Source organism: Stegostoma tigrinum, chromosome 15 (genome assembly GCF_030684315.1).
Source record: "Stegostoma tigrinum isolate sSteTig4 chromosome 15, sSteTig4.hap1, whole genome shotgun sequence".
In the NCBI taxonomy this organism is placed as follows: domain Eukaryota; kingdom Metazoa; phylum Chordata; class Chondrichthyes; order Orectolobiformes; family Stegostomatidae; genus Stegostoma; species Stegostoma tigrinum.
This window is the reverse complement of record NC_081368.1, coordinates 60,707,340-60,726,235: the sequence shown is the minus strand read 5'-3', so window position 1 is coordinate 60,726,235 and position 18,896 is coordinate 60,707,340. Positions and strand designations below refer to the sequence as shown.

Genomic DNA, 18,896 nt, shown 5'->3' with positions numbered 1-18,896 from the left:
AATGAAATCTTAATAACATTCAGCCTTACTGACTTAGTAGAATAAAGGCTCATCAAAAAAAAAAATTTGTTTTGCAAAATTTTTGAAGCAATGACAGACTAGCACTTACAGAGTATCTTTAATGGCCATGCAGCATAGGAACAGGCCTTTTGGTCCAACCATCCAATATATTTATACTTATTTACTTCTTATATTTACTTAAATCCGGCTGTGTAACCCATTATTCTCTCCTCCCTCAATTGTCTGTCCTGCTTCTGCTTAATGCATCCAAGCACGTTAATGTCAATAAGATAATTTTGAAGTCCAGTCACTATTGAAATATGAAAAATACAGCAGACAATTTGGATGCATGAGCAAGCTTCCAAAGAAAACACTGAGATCATGTCTCAACAATCTGTTTTAAGTGACGTTGATTGAGGGATAAACATTGGCTGAGACAAATAAAGTTTTCAAAACATTGAAGCAGAGACCGAGTCGCTATTACATCTTGTTCAATTGTGAAGTAATGACCTGTAATTTCTGACATTTTCTTTAATCTCCTTGCACAATGCTGATTTGAGTTTGCCTCCAACAGAGTGTTTTCCCCAATGGTGCAATGCTTATGTTATCTCCCATTCCATCAGAAACTGAGTGTGGACATTATGGCATTGAAGGAACTAATGATTGTCTTTTCCCATCTATTATATGCAGGTTACAATAGAACAACATGCTTCTGATGGTGTGTGAGTGATAATGGGAACTGCAGATGCTGGAGAATCCAAGATAACAAAGTGTGAAGCTGGATGAACACAGCAGGCCAAGCAGCATCTCAGGAGTACAAAAGCTGACGTTTCATGCCTAGACCTTTCTGATGAAGAGTTTAGGCCCGAAACATCAGCTTTTGTGCTCCTGAGATGCTGCTTGGCCTGCTGTGTTCATCCAGCTTCACACTTTGTTATTTCTGCTTCTGATGGTGTGTCATGTTTCAAGTGATCTCAGGTTAAGAATGACTATGAAACCTTTATACCCTCAGATCTCAACTATTGAGATAGTGATGATATCATAAACATGCCTGTTAAAGGTGTACTGACCACAAGACGTAACACAACTCAGCTCACTGACAAAAGTTGTACACTCTCTTGACTGTCAATTTTATGGGCAGATTTATTGTCCACATTCCTGGAGGCAACTGATTGCGTAGTCACAGGAGATAAAGACAAAACCGTCCAGGAGACTCACAAATTCAATGGGAAGACTCTCTGATTATGTCTCCTTCGACCAACTGTGGAGAGATTTTCCTTGGATTTCTCTTACCATCAGGCCTGCAATATTTGTTTCACTGTTAAGACATTGCTATTAGGCAATATTATCATAATTGATTTCTGAAAAAGAGGGATTTCCTCTTTTGTGTAAGCCGACTGTTTTCTGTCTTCCATTTTCTGGCAAGAACAGGTTCCATTTTAAATACTGTCCAACTGATATGGTATATAAAGCTGAAGTTTCTTTTGTTCTGTTTGGTCTGAAGTCTTCACAGGCTCCTGGTTAAAATCCTGTAGCCCCCCATGCTACAAAACTATGATTGCAACATTTCAAGAAAATGGTTCACCAACACCACCTTAACTGCTATTCAGAATCCATAATTTTTATTCCAGCCAATGACACCCACACCCCAGGCAAGCTGTTAAGTGAAATGTGCTAATGCAGGTTCTCAAACAAAAGTTGCCTTTTTAAAAAAAACACAATCTGTGAGAATATGGTAATTTTAGAAGTGGTAACATTGTACACCAGTACACATTGCATTTTCCGCAGAGAATTAGGTTATAGGTCCCATGAGAAAATATTATTCTGAACAATGCATTTTTTAGCATTGTGGAAGAGTCTTACATGATTATGAACATTTTGTTGTGCATTCCAAAAAGTATATATTTCAATAAACTGCCCAATAAACAACCTTAACAAGGATCCGTGTGCATTACTGTAACCTGATGCAAGCAAAATAATGTAATCGATTATGACCAATGTGCTTTCCAACATTTGGTTTGGAAAGCAGGGGTGATTTTGCTCGCATGCACAGCTCCATTAACTTATTTTGCACAGCTGTTCACATGGTAACTTATAGGGACCAACTTGCCTGAGCGGGAACTTTTAAATTGCTATATATCTAAACTCAATCAGACCATGAGATCCCACTTGCATTTTGATTGTTAATCAAGAGGCTTGTTGCTTCTCTCCATCTGCTTTCTCTTGAATTCTTGTAGACTGACCATATCTGTGCAGTTCAGTGATATTTGTTTTAAGAAAATCAGCAACTCAATCCTACAATGGATCTTTTGAACTCTTGCTTTCTCATAGCAATTTGAACCCCATGGGCTTTGTATCCAGGTAGCAAAACAAATTGATGATCCTCTAGACGGCCAACTTCATCCTGCCTTGTAAATCACAGAATTCCTACAATGTGCAGACAGGCTAGTTGACTTATTTAGTCTACATTAACCCTCCAAAGAGCATCCCATTCAGACTCAGTCCCCATCATATTGCTGTAGTTCTGCATTTCCCATGGCAAATCCACCTAGCCTGCGCATCAGAAGGAAACTGGAGCACCTGGAGGAAAGTCACACAGACACAGGGGAGGAGGCGCAGAACTCCTGCAGTTGCCTGCAGGTGGCATTGAACCCAGGTCCCTGGTGCTGTGAGATTGTAGTACTAACCACTGAGCCACAGTGCCAGCCAGTAAATGGATAGTTTACTTACTTACAAAGCCTAACATTCCTAACACCTTGAGTGAGCTGTTCCGATGAAACGTCTCTGGACTCAAAGATTTTAACAATTTTCTCTCCACAGGTGCTGCCAGAGTTTCTCCAACAATTTACGTTTTTGTTTTAGTTCTTCATTATTCACAGATCTTCATTTTATTTTATTCTGACCACCTCATTGGCACTTACTTAGAGACAAACAAACTATCCACCTTCAACATAGCTACTTGGATCATTGTTTATGGGTGACAACACCTTGCGCCATTTTTGCCGAGGTAACAACCCCGACCCAATCAGGTGTCACGTTTATCTTTTACAGACTTAAAGTTGGAAATATTTTCAAAGATGAAGTCATTATAATGCTCAACCAGAGCAAGGAATCACTAATTGCTTCTCAAATTTGCATTTCAGCTGAATTCAGAGCGAATCAACGACCTCCATTTTACCCTCAATTTAGTCAGAGTCCCAAAAGCTCAATAATTTGTAACAGACTATGGATGTGAAAGATATCTATGGCGACCCACCATAATTCGTTGTTTAATCCTCCAAACATAAAATATGAGTACACTTCATCTCCCAGGTTTACTTTAATTGTGCTTCTGAAATTCACAGCAGCAGGGAAGCTTCTTTCTTTCTGTGGGACTATATTGTTTTGTCTGGCTTGCTTTCCAAAAAGCATATCTTAAGCCGCATGATATGAAATTCTTTGCTGGCATTTGACAGCAAGGAAATTTAGATCCAAGGTAATTCTATCCTCTCTACTTGCAGTTTTATCCAAAGCATAAACTATCTGGCAAGAACAATTAAACTCAAATAGCTTTATAGTGGTTCTACAACAGAATTCAGCTCTCAAATATTAAACAAAAATAGCAAATTGAAAGCCACGTATTTCATAAAATGTGCCTTCTCAGATTAAAAATCTGAGATTGACTACGCTTTAAAAGATGTGTACTGTATGGCACACCAAAACACAGAATATTCCTTGCTCTGATTGAGCATTGTGATCGCTTAATCTTTGAAAACATTTCCAAATTAAGTCTGTAAAAGATAAGTGTGACACTTGATTGATTACCTAACAATAGGAGATCAGAGTTAGAAGCAGTTGAAGGTCTTAGTATTGCTGACAGTCATTAATGAGCTTTATGACTCATGCCCAGGAATGTAATTGTGCTACAAGAATCGTTTAAAAATGTGATTCAAAATACAGCCAAGTATCAAAATCTCAATCTGTGGCTTGTCACAAAACTTGCACATCTGCAGAAAAAATCTGGCCCTTTGTTTTGGCCTGTTTCATTTGATCACAGTTCTTTCCATTTTCTTTAATTGATGTTTCTCACACATTTTCCTGAAAAGGTTTCACTTTCCTTCTGCCTTTCTTCGTTTTATGAAAGTCAGCTGCTTTCTTTACATCAGAATCATGGTTTGAGACTGCAGAGTAGGGCCTGGAGTTTATAATTCCCTTCCAGTTGGATTGAAGGTGGGAGAGGAAGGAAACAGGAAAAGTCTAGTGGGTGGACTTTCTGCCCACTATCTGCCTGCCTCTCAACTGGCTAAATTTTTACTAGGGGTTTGAGAGACATGGATAGAACAACTCTTCCACCACTGTCTTTCTAGCCTGCTCCCTCCATCTCCCAACCTTGGTCAGCTAAAACCTTTAAGTTACCATCTAATGAGTGAAATCCACCGGGTGTCAAGCAAGGCATCCCTGGACCCCTGGACACATTTCCCCAACTCTATTAAGGTTATTAACCTTTTCCCCAGCTGTCCAAACTAAACATTCCCCTCACACCCCTTGCTGTGACTCCCCAAACCTGAAACTACATCTGGACTCCTTGGCAACGTGTCACAGAGCCTGCAGTCCCAGCAGTGGCCATTGTTTCCTGCTGGTGCTGCTGGGAGGGCAGAGTTGCTGGCCATTTCATTGGCTGGCAGGTCTTTAAGGTGGAACTGCCACTTGAGAAATGGGCAAAAATGCCAAGCTTTAAAACGAGTGCTGCCGCTGCCAAGCTTTAAAACGAGTGCTGCTGCTTTCAATTTTAAGTTGTTGCAGGGCAGTCAGCAGGATTATGGGCTGGCTTCCTCAAACAAATTGTTTTAGCTGAGGGAATGGAAAGTGCAGCATCTGCAAAATTCAGTCCCAGGCTTTGGCCTGCGCTGGACATAGTGTTCTGACATGTTAATGGGTCGTGCTGACTGGACTAAGGTCCCTGTTTTCTTCCCAGGATGGGGTGTGCACTGGCGGGGGCACTCTTACCTATACACAACTGACCAATAAAAATGGCTGCCTGTACTCCCAATGTTCAGCCTCGAGGAATGGGTTAATTTGGAAACTGGGTCAGTCAACACGGAGTGAGCTAAGACCAGCTTCCAAGCCTGCCTGGGTCCCCAAAACTGCAATCAATAATTAAACTAAGATAATAACACATCACCGCTATCATCCACCTTTATTTTCATATCCCTCTTACTTAACCTTGCTCTCCTGCTCCCATGGAGATGGCAAGTACTGTCTTCAGGAAAGGGATTTGCTATTTTGGATCACTTTTGCCACTTCCCCCGCCCCCCGCCCCCCCAACACTGAAAACCATGTCTGGTACGGTGAAAATCTGGGCCGGCATTTCAAAGAGTCACACCTACCAGGCAATACTCTTTCTCCAACAAAGTGAAACTATAACACCTTCGGGATTCCATTTAGAATTTATGTTTTACTGTCGTTTGACTGAGACCAAGAATTCTGCTCCTGGCTAGATTTGTACCCTATTCACAAAATCATACAGTACAAAAGAGGCCCTTTGAATCATCAAGTCTGTACCATCAAAGCTGCACTAAATTTACACTTGTCTCAATTTCCAGCACGAAGACCACAGCCTTGAATGTTGCATTCATAGATCAGGACTTGCCTGTAGGTTTTGCTTTTTTAACATAAGCCTTTCTGAATTGTCTGTATGGAAGCAAAATCCGTTCTCAATAATTGCTGTCAAGGTTATGAAACACAATTCTACATTCCTAGCATTCAAGCACCTTTAGCACTAAGCCTGCAATCGATTGTGCAGTTTAAGGGAGATCACCATTTTAAATTTTCCACGAGGAGTCTGTGCCACTAAGTACACACCTCAGGTGTGCCTTCCCATAGTTACAACTCAGAGACAGACAGACAAACCAAATCAGCCTTTCTACCTTTGTATTTGCAGCACAGTCAAATTAGTTGTGGGAGATCAGGGAGCAGTCTAGTGTCCCTGATGACGATGTCTGCAGCAAATGTGACTGGCTGCAGCTCCTCATTGACCACGTTGATAGGTTGGAGCGGCGATCAGACACACTGAGGAGCAGATGGTGTGATTGCTAGTTGCAGGGAGGTGCTCTTATCACAGGTTCAGTCGGGTAGATGGGTGACCACCTGAAGAGGCAGGCAGGTACTACAGGTGTCACCTGTGGCTAATCCCCTCTCTAACAGCTGGATAATGTTTTGGATAATGCTGGAGTGCAATAGCCACCCAGGGGAGCATAACAGCAAGACCAGACCTGTGGCACCACAACTGGCTCCACTGTAGAGCAGGGTCCAGCAAGATCCAAGCAAGCAAGAGTGGTAGGAGACTTGTTAAGTAGGGGCACAGAAATGTGTTCCTGTGGCTGCGTTCAAGACTCTCGGATGGCATGTTGCCTCCCTAGTGCTAATGTCAAGGACATTTCTGAGCGTTTACACAAAATTCTTAAGGGGAAAGGTGAACAACCAGAGGTCATTGTGCACATTGCTACCAATGACATAGGTAGAAAGGGGGATAAGGTCCTGCAGAGTGAGTACAGGGAGTTAGGAAACAGGTTGAAAAGCAGGACCTTGGGAGTCGTAATCTCAGGGTTACTGCCAGTGCCATGTGCTAGTGTGGCAAGGAATAGAAAGTCAGGACTGATGACTGTATGGCTAAGGAGTTGGTGCAGGGGGTAGAGTTTCAAGTTCTTGGAGCATTGGACCTATGCAACAGGAACAACTTGCACCTAAACTGGAGGGGAACCAATAACCTTGCAGGAAGGTTCACAAATGCTACTCGGGAGAGTTTGAACTAGAGTGCCAGGGGTCTGCGAACCAAAGCAATGGAAGGCAAGTGGAGGAATTGACGGAAACATTGATGTTTGGTCTAGAAAACCAGAAAGAAAGGGCAGGCAGAGACACAAAAATGAACACTATTGTACCAATGGGCTGAAAAGTCTTTATTTCAACACAAGGAGTATTACAGATAAAACAGATGAGCTTAGAGCCTGAGCCAGTGCATGGCACTATGATCTTGTGTCCCTTACAGACACTTTGTTGAGTGAGGGACAGGACTGGCTGCTCAACATTCCAGGGTTTCGTTGTTCTAGATGAGATGGAGAGGAAGGTAAAAGAGGTGGAGGGGTTGCATTACCAATCAGGGAGAATGTCACATCTGCACTCAGGGAGGATAGAGTGGAGGGCTCATTCACTGAGGCAATATGGGTCGAGCTCAAAAATAAGATGGGTGTAATCACTCTGATAGCACCTCACAACAGCCACCAAGACTTTGGGGAACAAATATGTAGGCAGATTATGAAAAGATTCAATAAAAACAGAATTTTTATAGTGGCTGAATTTAACTTCCCCAGTAGTGACTGGGACCCCCTTAGACCTAGAGATTTAGATGGGGCAGAATTTGTTAAGTGCGTCCAAGAGAGTTTCTTAAAACAGTCCATGGATAGTCAAACTAGAGGAGGGGCCATACTGGACTTTCTATTGAGTATTGAGCCTGGTTAGGTGACCTGACCTTTCAATGGGAGAGTATATTAAAAACACTGATTACAACTCCTTAAGTTTTAAAGTAGCAATGAATAAGGATGTCAGGACCTTGTGGCTAGATACTAAATTGGGGGAGAACAATTGCATCAGTATTAGCCAGGTGCTAAGGAGTGTTTTGGGAAGAGCTGTTACCGGGCAAGCCGGTATTTGACATGTGGGAGCTATTTCAGGACTTGCTGGTGAGTGTTCAAGACTGGCCTGTTCCAGTGAGGAGGAAGGCCAAGGATGGCAAGGTAAGGGACCCTCAGATAATGAAGAAGGTTGTGAATTTAGTCAAAAGGGAAAAAGAAGCATATGCAAGGTTTAGGAAGCTAAAATCGGACAGGGCCCATGATAAATGTAAAGAAAGCAGGAAATAATTCAAGCAGAGAATTAGGAAATCAATGACCTTGGCAAATCGGGTTAAAGAGAATCCCAAAGCATTCCATATGTACATTAAAAATAAGAAGATAACTAAGGAGAAGTTAGGACCACTCAAGGATAAAGGAGAGAACTTGTACTTGGAGGCAGAGGGTGTGGGTGAGATCCTAAATAAGTACTTGGCATTGGTATTCACCCAGGAGAAGGATATGGGGGATAGTGAGATTTGTCTGGAGCATGCTAATATGCTAAGGCATTTTGAGATCAAGAAAGAAGCATGTTGGGTTTCTTGAAGAGCATTAAGTTGAATAAGTTCCCAGGGCCTGATTGTATCTATCCCAAGTTATTGAGAGAGGCATAAGAGGAGATTTCTGGGGCCATGACATAGATCTTTGTATCCTCGCTAGCTACTGGAAAGGTCCTGAAGGACTGGCATGTAGCTAATGCTGTTCCTCTGCTCAAGAGGGAAACAGGGATTATCCAGGAGACTATAGGCCAGTGAGTCTCAGATCGATGATTGGGAATCAACTGGGGAGAACTCTTCAGGATAGGATTTATGCACATTTGGAAAAGCATGGCCTAATTAGGAACCATCAGCATGGCTTTGTGCAGGGTAGGGCATGTCTTACTAATTGGGTTGAATTTTTTGAGGTGGTGACGAAGGTGATCAATGAAGGTTTTTTAGTAGATGTTGACTACATGGATTTTGGTAAGGCTTTTGACAAGGTCTCTCCTGCTAGGCTCATCCACAAGATTAAAGATGCATGGGATCCATGGTGACTTGACCACATCGATTCAGAATTGGTTTGCTCATAAAAAGAAGGTAACGGTGGAAGGGTGTTATTCAGGCCGGAGGTCCATGACGAGTGGTGTTCCATAGGGATCCATACTGGAACCACTGATGAGAATGTAGATGGGGGGTTTCTAAGTTTTCAGACAACATAAAGATTGGTGGAGTTGGATAGTGTATAAGGTTGTTAAAGGATATAAATCAGTTGCATTTATGGGTAGAGAAATGGCAGTTGGAGTTTAATCCAGGTTAGGTGCAAAGTGTTGCAGTGTGCGAGATCAAATGTTAAGGAAAAGTATACAGTTAATGGCAGGACCCTTGTGGTTCAAGTCCATAGCTCCCTGAAAGGGGCCACGCAAGTAGATACGGTGGTAAAGAAGGCGTGCTTGCTTTTATTAGTCAGGGAATTGTGTACAAGTGTCAGGATGTCATGTTGCAACTTTATCAGGTCACACTTAGAATATTGCATTCAATTCTGGTTGCTCTGTTACAGGAAGGATGTGGGGGCTTTGGAGTGGTTGCAGAAGAGGTTTACCAGGATGCTGCCTGGATTAGAGAGTATGAGCTAAGAGAAGATGCTAGATAAACTCAGATTGTTTTCTCTGGAGTGGTGGAGGCTGAGGGTAGACTCAGTAGAAGCCTATAAAATTATGAGATGCACAGATAAAGTTGGTGGTCAGAATCTTTCTCCTCAGAGTTGAAATGTCTAATACTAGGGGCATATATTTAAGGCCAGAGGGGAGATGTGTGGGGCAAGTATTTTCTGTTTCACAGAGATTGGTAGGAATCTGGAACAGGCTGACATGGGTGGTGGTGGAGGCAGGTACAATAAGGGCAGTTAAGGGACTTTTAGATGAGCTCATGAATATGCAAGGAATGGAGGTTTATGGACCAAGGGCAGGCAGAAGGGTTTAGTTTAATTTGGCATTCTGGGCCAAAGGGCCCCCTCCCGTGCTGTGCAGTTCTATGTTCTAAAATCTTCAATGTCTCTCAAAATTGGCCCCACTGGTTGCTGACTAGCCCTTTGAATAACCAATCCCAGACTCTGCAAATAATCAATTCAAGACACAGGGTCTGTAGCTTTCCATGAGGTCCCAGTTCCCATTCTACATCTGCCATCTGCTGGACCATAAAATCTCTCTCAGACTTGCTGGAACTAATTCCAAGGGAATGGCTGACATCTGCTATCTATTTAAACATACTGCTCATCTCCAGCACAAAAATAAGTCTGTCAAACCTTTAGATCGAGAACTAACCTGCAATTAACTTCCAGGCCTGGTCTCAAAAACAAACAACAGCTTATTTGTTTTCTCTTCGTTTTACTACCTCGCCAGCCCCACCCCTCAACACAGTCTGAAAGGTTATCTTCAGCTCACAGCTCTCAGTTCACAGCTCCAAACAACAACTGATAGAAGAATAAAATTAAAATAATGCCTAATTAGTGAAGGCTCCAACACTAATCTTACAAAAATCTGGGGCAAACATGGCCCCATCTGAGGAAACGAGGGTGATAACTAACATTTAGACCGAGAGAATTAGCCTTGATCCTGACATTGTTTGGGCTTGCCGGTTGATTTATCTCATTACCTGGCCTTTGGGGGTGTCTTAGAGTCACATAGGTCTACAGTGGGCATGATGATCTTTTTTCAAGTTAATGCTAGATTCATGAAAAGAGCCCAACTCCCTTTCTACACCTTTCCCCCACCTAAAACTCCAAGAATAAAATGCACAACACAGGCTCTAACTTTCTCTTATTTTAAAAGTAAATGTAAAGTATTACATTTCAGATGCAATTTGTTTGGTCAAACTACTTGACGAAGCAAAACACACTTTTTAAATTATATTATGATTAAAATGAGGTTAAAATAAAAGAATTGGCTTCACTGTAACTGTTGAAATGCTTAACAAAATAATTTGCTGTTTCAATGTTGTGACAATACAAAAACACCATTGGTAAAAGCAAATTCAGTAAAACAGATTGTCTCATATGCATTCCAGCAGCAGGAAGAGAACTCCAGCTTTTATCTGTAAGAGAGAGTGGAATAAGGGCAACCACAGCTAGCCTCAGGACCCCAGCATCTCCAGAGAGCTAACACTAAAAATCTTGGTTCTGTGAGAGCTTGACATCACCTGTTCAGGCTGCTTATATTGTTATAACTTTAAAAAAAATGCCTCACTTGCTGTTTACTTTAATGGCTTTTAACAGATTGCTCAGTATCTCGGTCACAACCATTCTCAATTTAAAAAAAGGACAAAATAATCTCTTAAAGCCATAGTATCATCATGCTTCCTATTTGGATGACTTAAAAATAGAAATCTCAATAGACTTTACAGCTCAAATGGAAATTAAACCAGTCCACGAAAACCAAAACTAGTGTGGTAACATTTGGACTTTTTTTAAACTAAAAATTGAATCAACGTTTCAAAAGCAGCAATGAAATGAAACTTTTGTAAAATAACGTGAACCTGGTGGCCAAATAATTGAACTTCCAATGTAAACAAATAAATACTGGCTTAACTTACCCTGCAAGCATAATTTAAAAAAAAACATGTAAAATTAAATAAGGAAAACAGTACCAGTGTTCTGCAGCTAAATGAAATGCAATTATTGACTGCACCACATCTGATTTACCACCGCCTTCATTCTAGTACATTCATAATTGGTGTTGCAGTAAAGTCATCAGTAAACCAAAATCTAATTAAACATTTAAAGGGCTGAATGGTGTACTCCTGCTCCTACCTTCCTGCCACTTGGGGCTTGTACAATGTAACAAAAGGCATTTGGCACTCTTGACAGGGCCAGCAGAATATCTGATAACTAGGAAGTGATTCGGGACTTAGGTCTGTTTGAGCTTGGTTGATCTTTGGTTTCTACTTTGCCTGCGTGCCTGGCTAAAAATGCGGTTTATAAAATGTGTGAAGCAGGCAAAGCCCATCTCTACTTTCTTCTCTTTCAGCTTATCAGACCTGTCATTCCTCAAATCACAGCGCCCACAGCCATGCATCATGTAGCACCCATAATTCAAGAGAATTGAGAATTATTAAGGAGCTGAGTGCCTCTAATTGAAAGCTATTGCTCCTCTGAGCTGTATATGCTGGCGTTTGGTGAAGCAAATACACTGCTTTGAAAATTTAAATCATTACTGAGCATCTGCCTCATGACAAGGACATTAGACTGAATCACGTACATGTTTCTATTTTGCCACTTGATAAGCCGATTTACCACTGACAAGATCAGCGACGGAAGTAATCAGTGCATAGAAATAATTACTTACATGTAATAATGACAATAGGTAGGGGTTCTCAAGACTTTTTTTCTTCTTATCAGCTAATTCCGAAGCTTTCTGCATGGCTATACCAACAGCAATTTATTTTTAAACAGTTGGAAAGCTTCATAATAGTTAAACTGCCCCATGGGTGGTATTAAGCTCACATAAGTCATGTAGACAAATCAAATATGTCAGAACAAAATAGCATGTTAATTGTCCCACATTCTGTTTTACGTTGCATTGCCCAGATAAGATAAGATTTCTTATGCACCTTATTATTTTGCATTTTATTACGATAGTGAGCATTGGAATATTAAGTCAAACCTAAAATTTTATAACATTAGAAGGAAATGAGCTGATAGGTGTTTTCTTCTTGCAAAACTGTCATCATTTTATTGAATGGTAATTTCATGCCACTGAAGATTGAAGAAGTGATTTATATTTTATAAATGTGGTGTACCTCGATCTTGGTTGTGAATTTGCAGCACTAAAAAAAAGACACATGCTGTTACGCAAGGTTTTTAGGGCTGATTTTTCATCCAGCAAATATGGTAGGTTTGGAAGTGGGTGTGCTGCCTGTTTTGTGGGAATATGCCAGGCTGTCTCTGTGAGGGGTGTTACAGTTATTTGCCCATTAAAGGGGGCTGGCCAATCAATTAATCATATAAGGTATTTATAAAGGGCAAACTTCACAGAGTCTGGAATTTCCAGTTAAATATGTGGCTTCCTGCTGAGACCTGTAAATTAAAACGGCCTCTTGGCAGTGGTACATGGGATCAATGATGCCTATGTCCTCCCTGTCTAATTGCAAGAACCAACATCCCCAGAGGACCATAGCTGCAGTTGTAGCCTTCCAGTAGACATCTCCTTCTCTTCACATTGCCTCCAACAGCTGCGTTAGAGCAGGTGGGTGCAGTGGCAGGGCCAGTGCGTAGGAGCAGAGAAAAGATGGTGGTGCTTACAGTTGCATAGCGGGGAAGATCGTTGATCTTCTGCGAACTTCTCCAGAACTTGGAAACAAATTTAACCCAGGTGGTAACTTCAGACCAAGCTGGCAAGGACTGGTAGTGTAAGTCTCCTCTGTTGGTCCTGACGGAAGATAATGGCTATCCTCTGCACCAATGCAGTCACCAAAACCTCAAGGTCCTTGTCGGCAATAATCTTCTGTCTGTCATATCAAGGACAATTCATGAAAGCAAAGGAACAATGCAGGGCAGTTCTACACTGACAGACTTTAAGCTGGTTTAAAAAAACCCTGTGTATTAAGTATGGCACTGGGAATCCTGGGAGGTGTCAGCCTTTGGCGAGATGAAAGCTACAATGAGTGCTATAGAAGCATGGTGCATAGGTAATGAGGTAAGTTTCAGAAAAAAAATGTCTGCGAAATCTCACTGGGCCTCACAGAACGAAACCCTTCAAGGTTCTTTCCGAAACTGACACTTAGCTGATTTCTGGTAAAGTTCAGCCCAATGCTTCTTTTTTAAAAGTTGTCAGAGGGCTCAATATCGGCCAGGATGTGAAGCTAAATCCTGGCACCAAAGGAAAATGTAGTACTTTGCTTCTGTTGACAACATCAATCATTTCTCAGCTGAATTATAAAGCATGGTATCCCAAAACAGTAGCAGCTATAAACTTCAATCCTAGCTGTAGAAGACTTGAGATGACAAGCTTATTAACATGAGTAATCCATTTCTTATCACCACATTATGTCACAACAACCTATTAACAACATAAGTGGATGAGTTTTGCTCAGCCCCTATACAACTGGAGCAGCTGCATTTCTCCTACTTTAACAGCACCTTTTAAACCTGTAACCGCTGCTAATTAGACCAACAAAGGCAGCAAATGCATCACCACCAGCATGGTCTTCTCCAAATCATGCACAATCTGGATTTAGAACTACGTAGTTGGTCCTACATGGTTGCTGGACTTCCTTTCCCACATATGGATGTACCTTTACACCAAGGACTGCAGTTCCCAAAGGTGGTTCACCACCAACTTCGAAAAGACAATTTTGGATTTGTGATAAACGTTGGCCCAGCCAATGTCATATACATAACCAAGCAAGAATAAAATAAATTTCTGTCATACAAGTAGCACGAGGTCCTGCCTGCAACTATAAATTAATTTCTATTTTTTTAAAAAGTGTGCATATAATGAACATGTATGATCAATTAAAAGATGAATTAGACCATTCAGGCCCCCAAGTCTGCCTCACCATTCAGTAAAATCATGCTGATTTTCTATCTCCATTACACCTTCCCACACTATCCTTGTACCTTGGATCTCCAAGTTATCAAAAATCTCTGATTTGAATATTTGGAATGAGCGAGCCTGCAAAATTTTGGTGGAAGAGAATTACCGAAGGCCGGAAACCCATTGAGCGAAGACATTTCTCCTCATCTCAGCTCTAAATAGCCAATTCAGTGCAGGCTAATCTGTTATGAACAAATTTGTCACCTCCTCCATAGCAGCTTCTATTGGTTTACCTGGTGCTTCCAACGCAATAGGCTGCTGCATAGTCAGACAATATCGCCAAATCACACAGAGATATTTAGGACATGTGTGAAAAACTTTGTCAAAGGGGTGGTTTTGGAAGCCCTCTTCAAGGAAAAGAGAGCGAGGTGGTGATGGTTATGGAAAAATGTCCCTAACTCTATGACTTACTGAAGGCCAGTGCTGGCATAGTGAAAGTTGGACTACTCAAGAGGCCAGAGATTTTTCTGTTATTGCAGAGAAGTATTGCAAGTGGAGAGAAATCTTAGAGGGTTGCACAGCAACAGATGATGGCAGAGGCAGGCAGAAGCAAGGTCATGGCAAAAATTTGAAAATCCCATTTTAGCTCTTCAACGGTGTGAAATATTCTATCAGATCAACCATGGCCTCGTTGAATAGCACAACAGACTTGCTGGCCAAATGGCATACTTCTGCACTTACATCTCATTGAGTAGGCCATCTCAACCAAGTCAAACTCAAACTTCTTGCCCATGCTTGAGATGTTTCTTAAAAATAAGTGAAAGTTTACACATATATTTAGTTCAGAGATGTGAGCTGTAGTCCTTATCTAGTCGATTAATACAATCTTATACTTTCAGGACATTATTGAATTTTGGTCACAAAGATTTTCTCCCTGTACCTCTTGAAATCTAGTGTATTGAGACAACCCACTTCAGCAGGCTGTTATCCTCTGAGACCCTTCTGTCACTTTTTCCCTTGTATCAAAAAGCCCTAACATTGGAATTTCATTGTAATGGTCCACTTTTGCTTTTGCTGAGATCAGCAAACCAAGCACACATGAAGAATGAGGCTTCCCGGCCAGTGCAATGCGGTGGAGCACGGAGTGCACATTTGCTCACTGTAGCTTTGCTTTTTAATACTTTTCTCCAAATAGATCTTCTTTTCTCAAAGATGGATTCATGAGTAATGCCAGTGTCAGACACACAACCGCAATGCTTTTATCACACAGTCAGATGTTGACCATTTCTTTTGGCTACAAACACGTACTGTGTAGGCACCTTAATAGTAACAGAAAAAGCTATGCTTGAAGCCATAAACCAGAATTACTGTGTAGTTTCCTAAGAAATCCCAATCAGGAAGGCTTATTGAGTAGTCCTACCAAATAATGGGGAGTGCTGTTATGCAGACTCCAGTCACATTAGTACTAAATGGACAGATTAGTATCTGTAATGCAATTTCGTAGGTGTGAGACTAATTAAGTGGACCAATGTTAAAGGCACCCTAACAAAACACACAACTTTTCAAGCACATGGAAATGCTGCAAAATCTGATTACTGTGGTGTTTACAGCTCAGCCACGTGATCACACCCACTTGATCCAGCTTCCCAACACCTGGGGCACACATTTTATCCCATACTCCACGGAACAAATCTTCAGGGCCCAACAAGGCCAGTCCCAACCCACTTCAGCAGGCTGTTATCCTCTGAGACCCTTCTGTCACTTTTTCCCTTGTATCAAAAAGCCCTAACATTGGAATTTCATTGTCCCGATTCAACAGGCTGAATGCAATACTTTTTGTGTGTGAGACCTGAGCTAATTTATGCAGCCATCCAGAACTAAGTAGCTGCTTGTCAGGCCTCCTGTCCCTTTAAAGCTAGATATTGACACATTCCCCCATCCCACTCCTACATCCCCAGTTGATCTAATTCCAATTTTGGACAAATCTCTCATTTGGCAAAATTAAAAGATTAGTTGCCTTTTTAATGCAAGTGACATTGTAAATATGTCTGTACATATCTTTCAGTAATGACAGCTAGCCATCAAAATCCCTGACAGGATACGTAGAGGGAGGATGTTCAGTCCTTGAACCAGATGCAGCAACATAATAATCCGTCTCCTTTTCACGGCTCCAGGTGTGTTTTTTTCTTCCTTTTTCATTTGTGGAATGAGGGCATTGCTGGCTAGTCCAGCATTTGTTGCCCATCCCTAATTGTCCAGAGGGCAGTTAAGAGTCAACCACATTGCTAAGGGTCTTGAGTCATGTGTAGGCCAGACCAGGTAAGGATGGCAGTTTCCTTCCCTAAAGGACATTAGTGACCAGATGGGTTTTTCTGACAGTCAACAATGGATTCATGGTCATCATTAGATTCTTATTTCCAGATCTTCCACCATGTGCCATGGTGGGATTCAAACCCGAGTCCCCAGAATATTGTCTGGTCTAATAGCCCAGCAACAATACCGCTAGACCATTGCCTCCCTTGCAAAGGATGTTGAGGAACACAGCCCTCTTGGCTTCTCCATGGCACATCCTTACCTCCTAACTGCCCTGTTCCCCAAGTTGGGCAGCTGCCCCTACAGAAGGTAAATGGAGAAGACTTGACCATTCCGATCATTTATAGCATGAGTCAAATGGTACAAGTGACCTGTGGAAACATTCTCAGCACATGACAAAGCTCTGTGTCTGGCTGCTTGTTATTCTGGTTCAATTAGCACCAATTCCATGAAATACCACATTCGATCCTGATGGGCAATCACTGAATTGCCAGTCTGCAGTTTATTATTCATATATAAATACTGGTACGGGTGCCAGAATAGCAAGGAAATCATGACATAATTTGAGCATGAACAATTCCAGAGTTCTGTTAGTGACACTGGCAGATGAATGTTGAACATTATGGCCTAATATTCCTTCACCTGCTATTTTGATGGAAGCATTGGTTCAGAGATTACAGTCTCACCTCTGAAACATAAAGGTCATAGGCTCGAGTTCTATTTCAGAGGCTGCAAACAAAATCTAACTGAAGGAATGTTGAACTGTCAGAGGGGATAGCTTTCTGATAAGCTGTTGAATCAAAGCCTTGTCTGGCCTCTTAGGTGGATGTGACAGGTCTCGCAGTATTATTTTGAAGAAGTGGGTGAGATCACCCCCAGTATTCTGCCCAATAATTATCCCTCAATCAGCACCAACTAAAAACAAAGCTGTCTGTCCAAAACCATATATATACATGGAAACTTACTCAGCACAACGGCAAGTGCACGTTGGAGCTGCTTACTTGGTTGGACACTGATTTAGGGAATCCTGAAATTATGAAAGATACTTTAAAGAATCTTGACTTTTTAAAATTGTCCCTAGACATGCTACACATTAGCAGTTATTCTTTTAAGATTACCAGTCAGTAACTACCAGCCTGAAACTTTCAGTCCCAAGGAGAATTACATATTCTTGAGCGTACTTTGAAGACATGATAATGAAAACATTTCACCCCTTTTCCTACAATTTGAACCAAGATACCACTGATTCCGGCGCTGCACACTACAGGATTTGTCGGATAAGGGCATGGGGTTGCTTCTGGGGCTCAGGAATGCTGAGTTGGAACGGACTTCAATTTTTGGAGTAGACCCTTAAATCTGATGGGTCTTGACAACTTTCAAAAACTTGAAAACGGGTGAAAGTGAGAAAAGGATTGTATTCGAGTCGCAAAGATGTCATTCATACCGTGCTCCTCGCACCACTGGGAAGTATCCCACCATGATAACTTGAAACTTGAAATATCGAACTTTTTGTTTGTTTGTAGCTTTGATCCTCGCAAAATATTTTTGTTTTTATTTTTACATAGTAAGATCCCAGTGGATTCGGACTGAGTGCGGTTCCAAGCTAAATTGTTAACCAGAGTAATTTCTCACCTTGCTCTCCCTCTGCTCCCAGCAGTAGTGAGCACCAAACGAACCGAGCAGTAGCAAAATAACCATCAGAGCCAGCAGTGTGACAAACTTCACATAGCTCCAGCGGTGGACGCGTTTGCCTTTCGCAGCAAAGACCTGCAAATGTACAACGAACGAAATTCGTAACTTTCTTCTGGTACGGCTGACAAAGTACTTAAAACAGCTAACGTAAAGTTAAACAAAACAGCTAACTTTTTTTTCCCCAGTGCAAAAGAAACATCTCTTAAAACCCATATTTTCAATTCCAGCAAGAAAACAAAAATATTATAAAGCATATACTTACATCTGCAGCTAAGTGGTGCCCCTCTGGGTTTGGTTTCTCTGCCATTATTTGAAGACCCTGGTCCGACAGCCTGAATCACAAATTATTCACAAGCATCGAGCAAACGAGGCTTTTATTCCTCAAATCCAGACAACATGCAATTCCACATTGAGTAGAATTTCAGCTGTTGGTCTTAAAGGCGCCGCTCTCTGCCTCTGAAATTCCGTCCTCACCAAATATTAAATCATGACTCACTTTACGATCAAAGTCCAGCTAACCAGAGTTCATCTTTTTCTTAAAAAAAACCTTTTGATCTGAATAGTTTGCGACGTGTCAAAGTTTAATTGTAAGAGTATCTACTAGCTCTGTGCTTAGTTAAAATGTCTCAACTCAAGACCTAGCGTCTCGATCAACTCACTTAATGTTCATTTGTCTAATGGGGAAGGGTTAGATGCACACATACCCGTCTAACTTGTTCATGGCTTAAGGAGAGAGTGAA

General features: G+C 41.5%; 1 protein-coding gene across 1 annotated transcript in view; it reads right to left on the bottom strand.

The window, feature by feature from the left end:
• Positions 1–18,548, bottom strand: part of tnmd (tenomodulin) — a 171,873-nt gene extending 153,325 nt beyond the window's left edge. Inside the window, exons 1-2 of the mRNA XM_048544024.2 lie at positions 18,419–18,548; positions 18,097–18,231 (exon numbers count right to left, since the gene is read on the bottom strand). Of these exons, the coding sequence (XP_048399981.2) occupies positions 18,097–18,231; positions 18,419–18,463 (180 nt within the window). The 5' untranslated portion in view covers positions 18,464–18,548. The remainder of the gene's footprint in view (positions 1–18,096; positions 18,232–18,418) is intronic.
• Between the last annotated feature and the right edge of the window lie 348 nt (positions 18,549–18,896).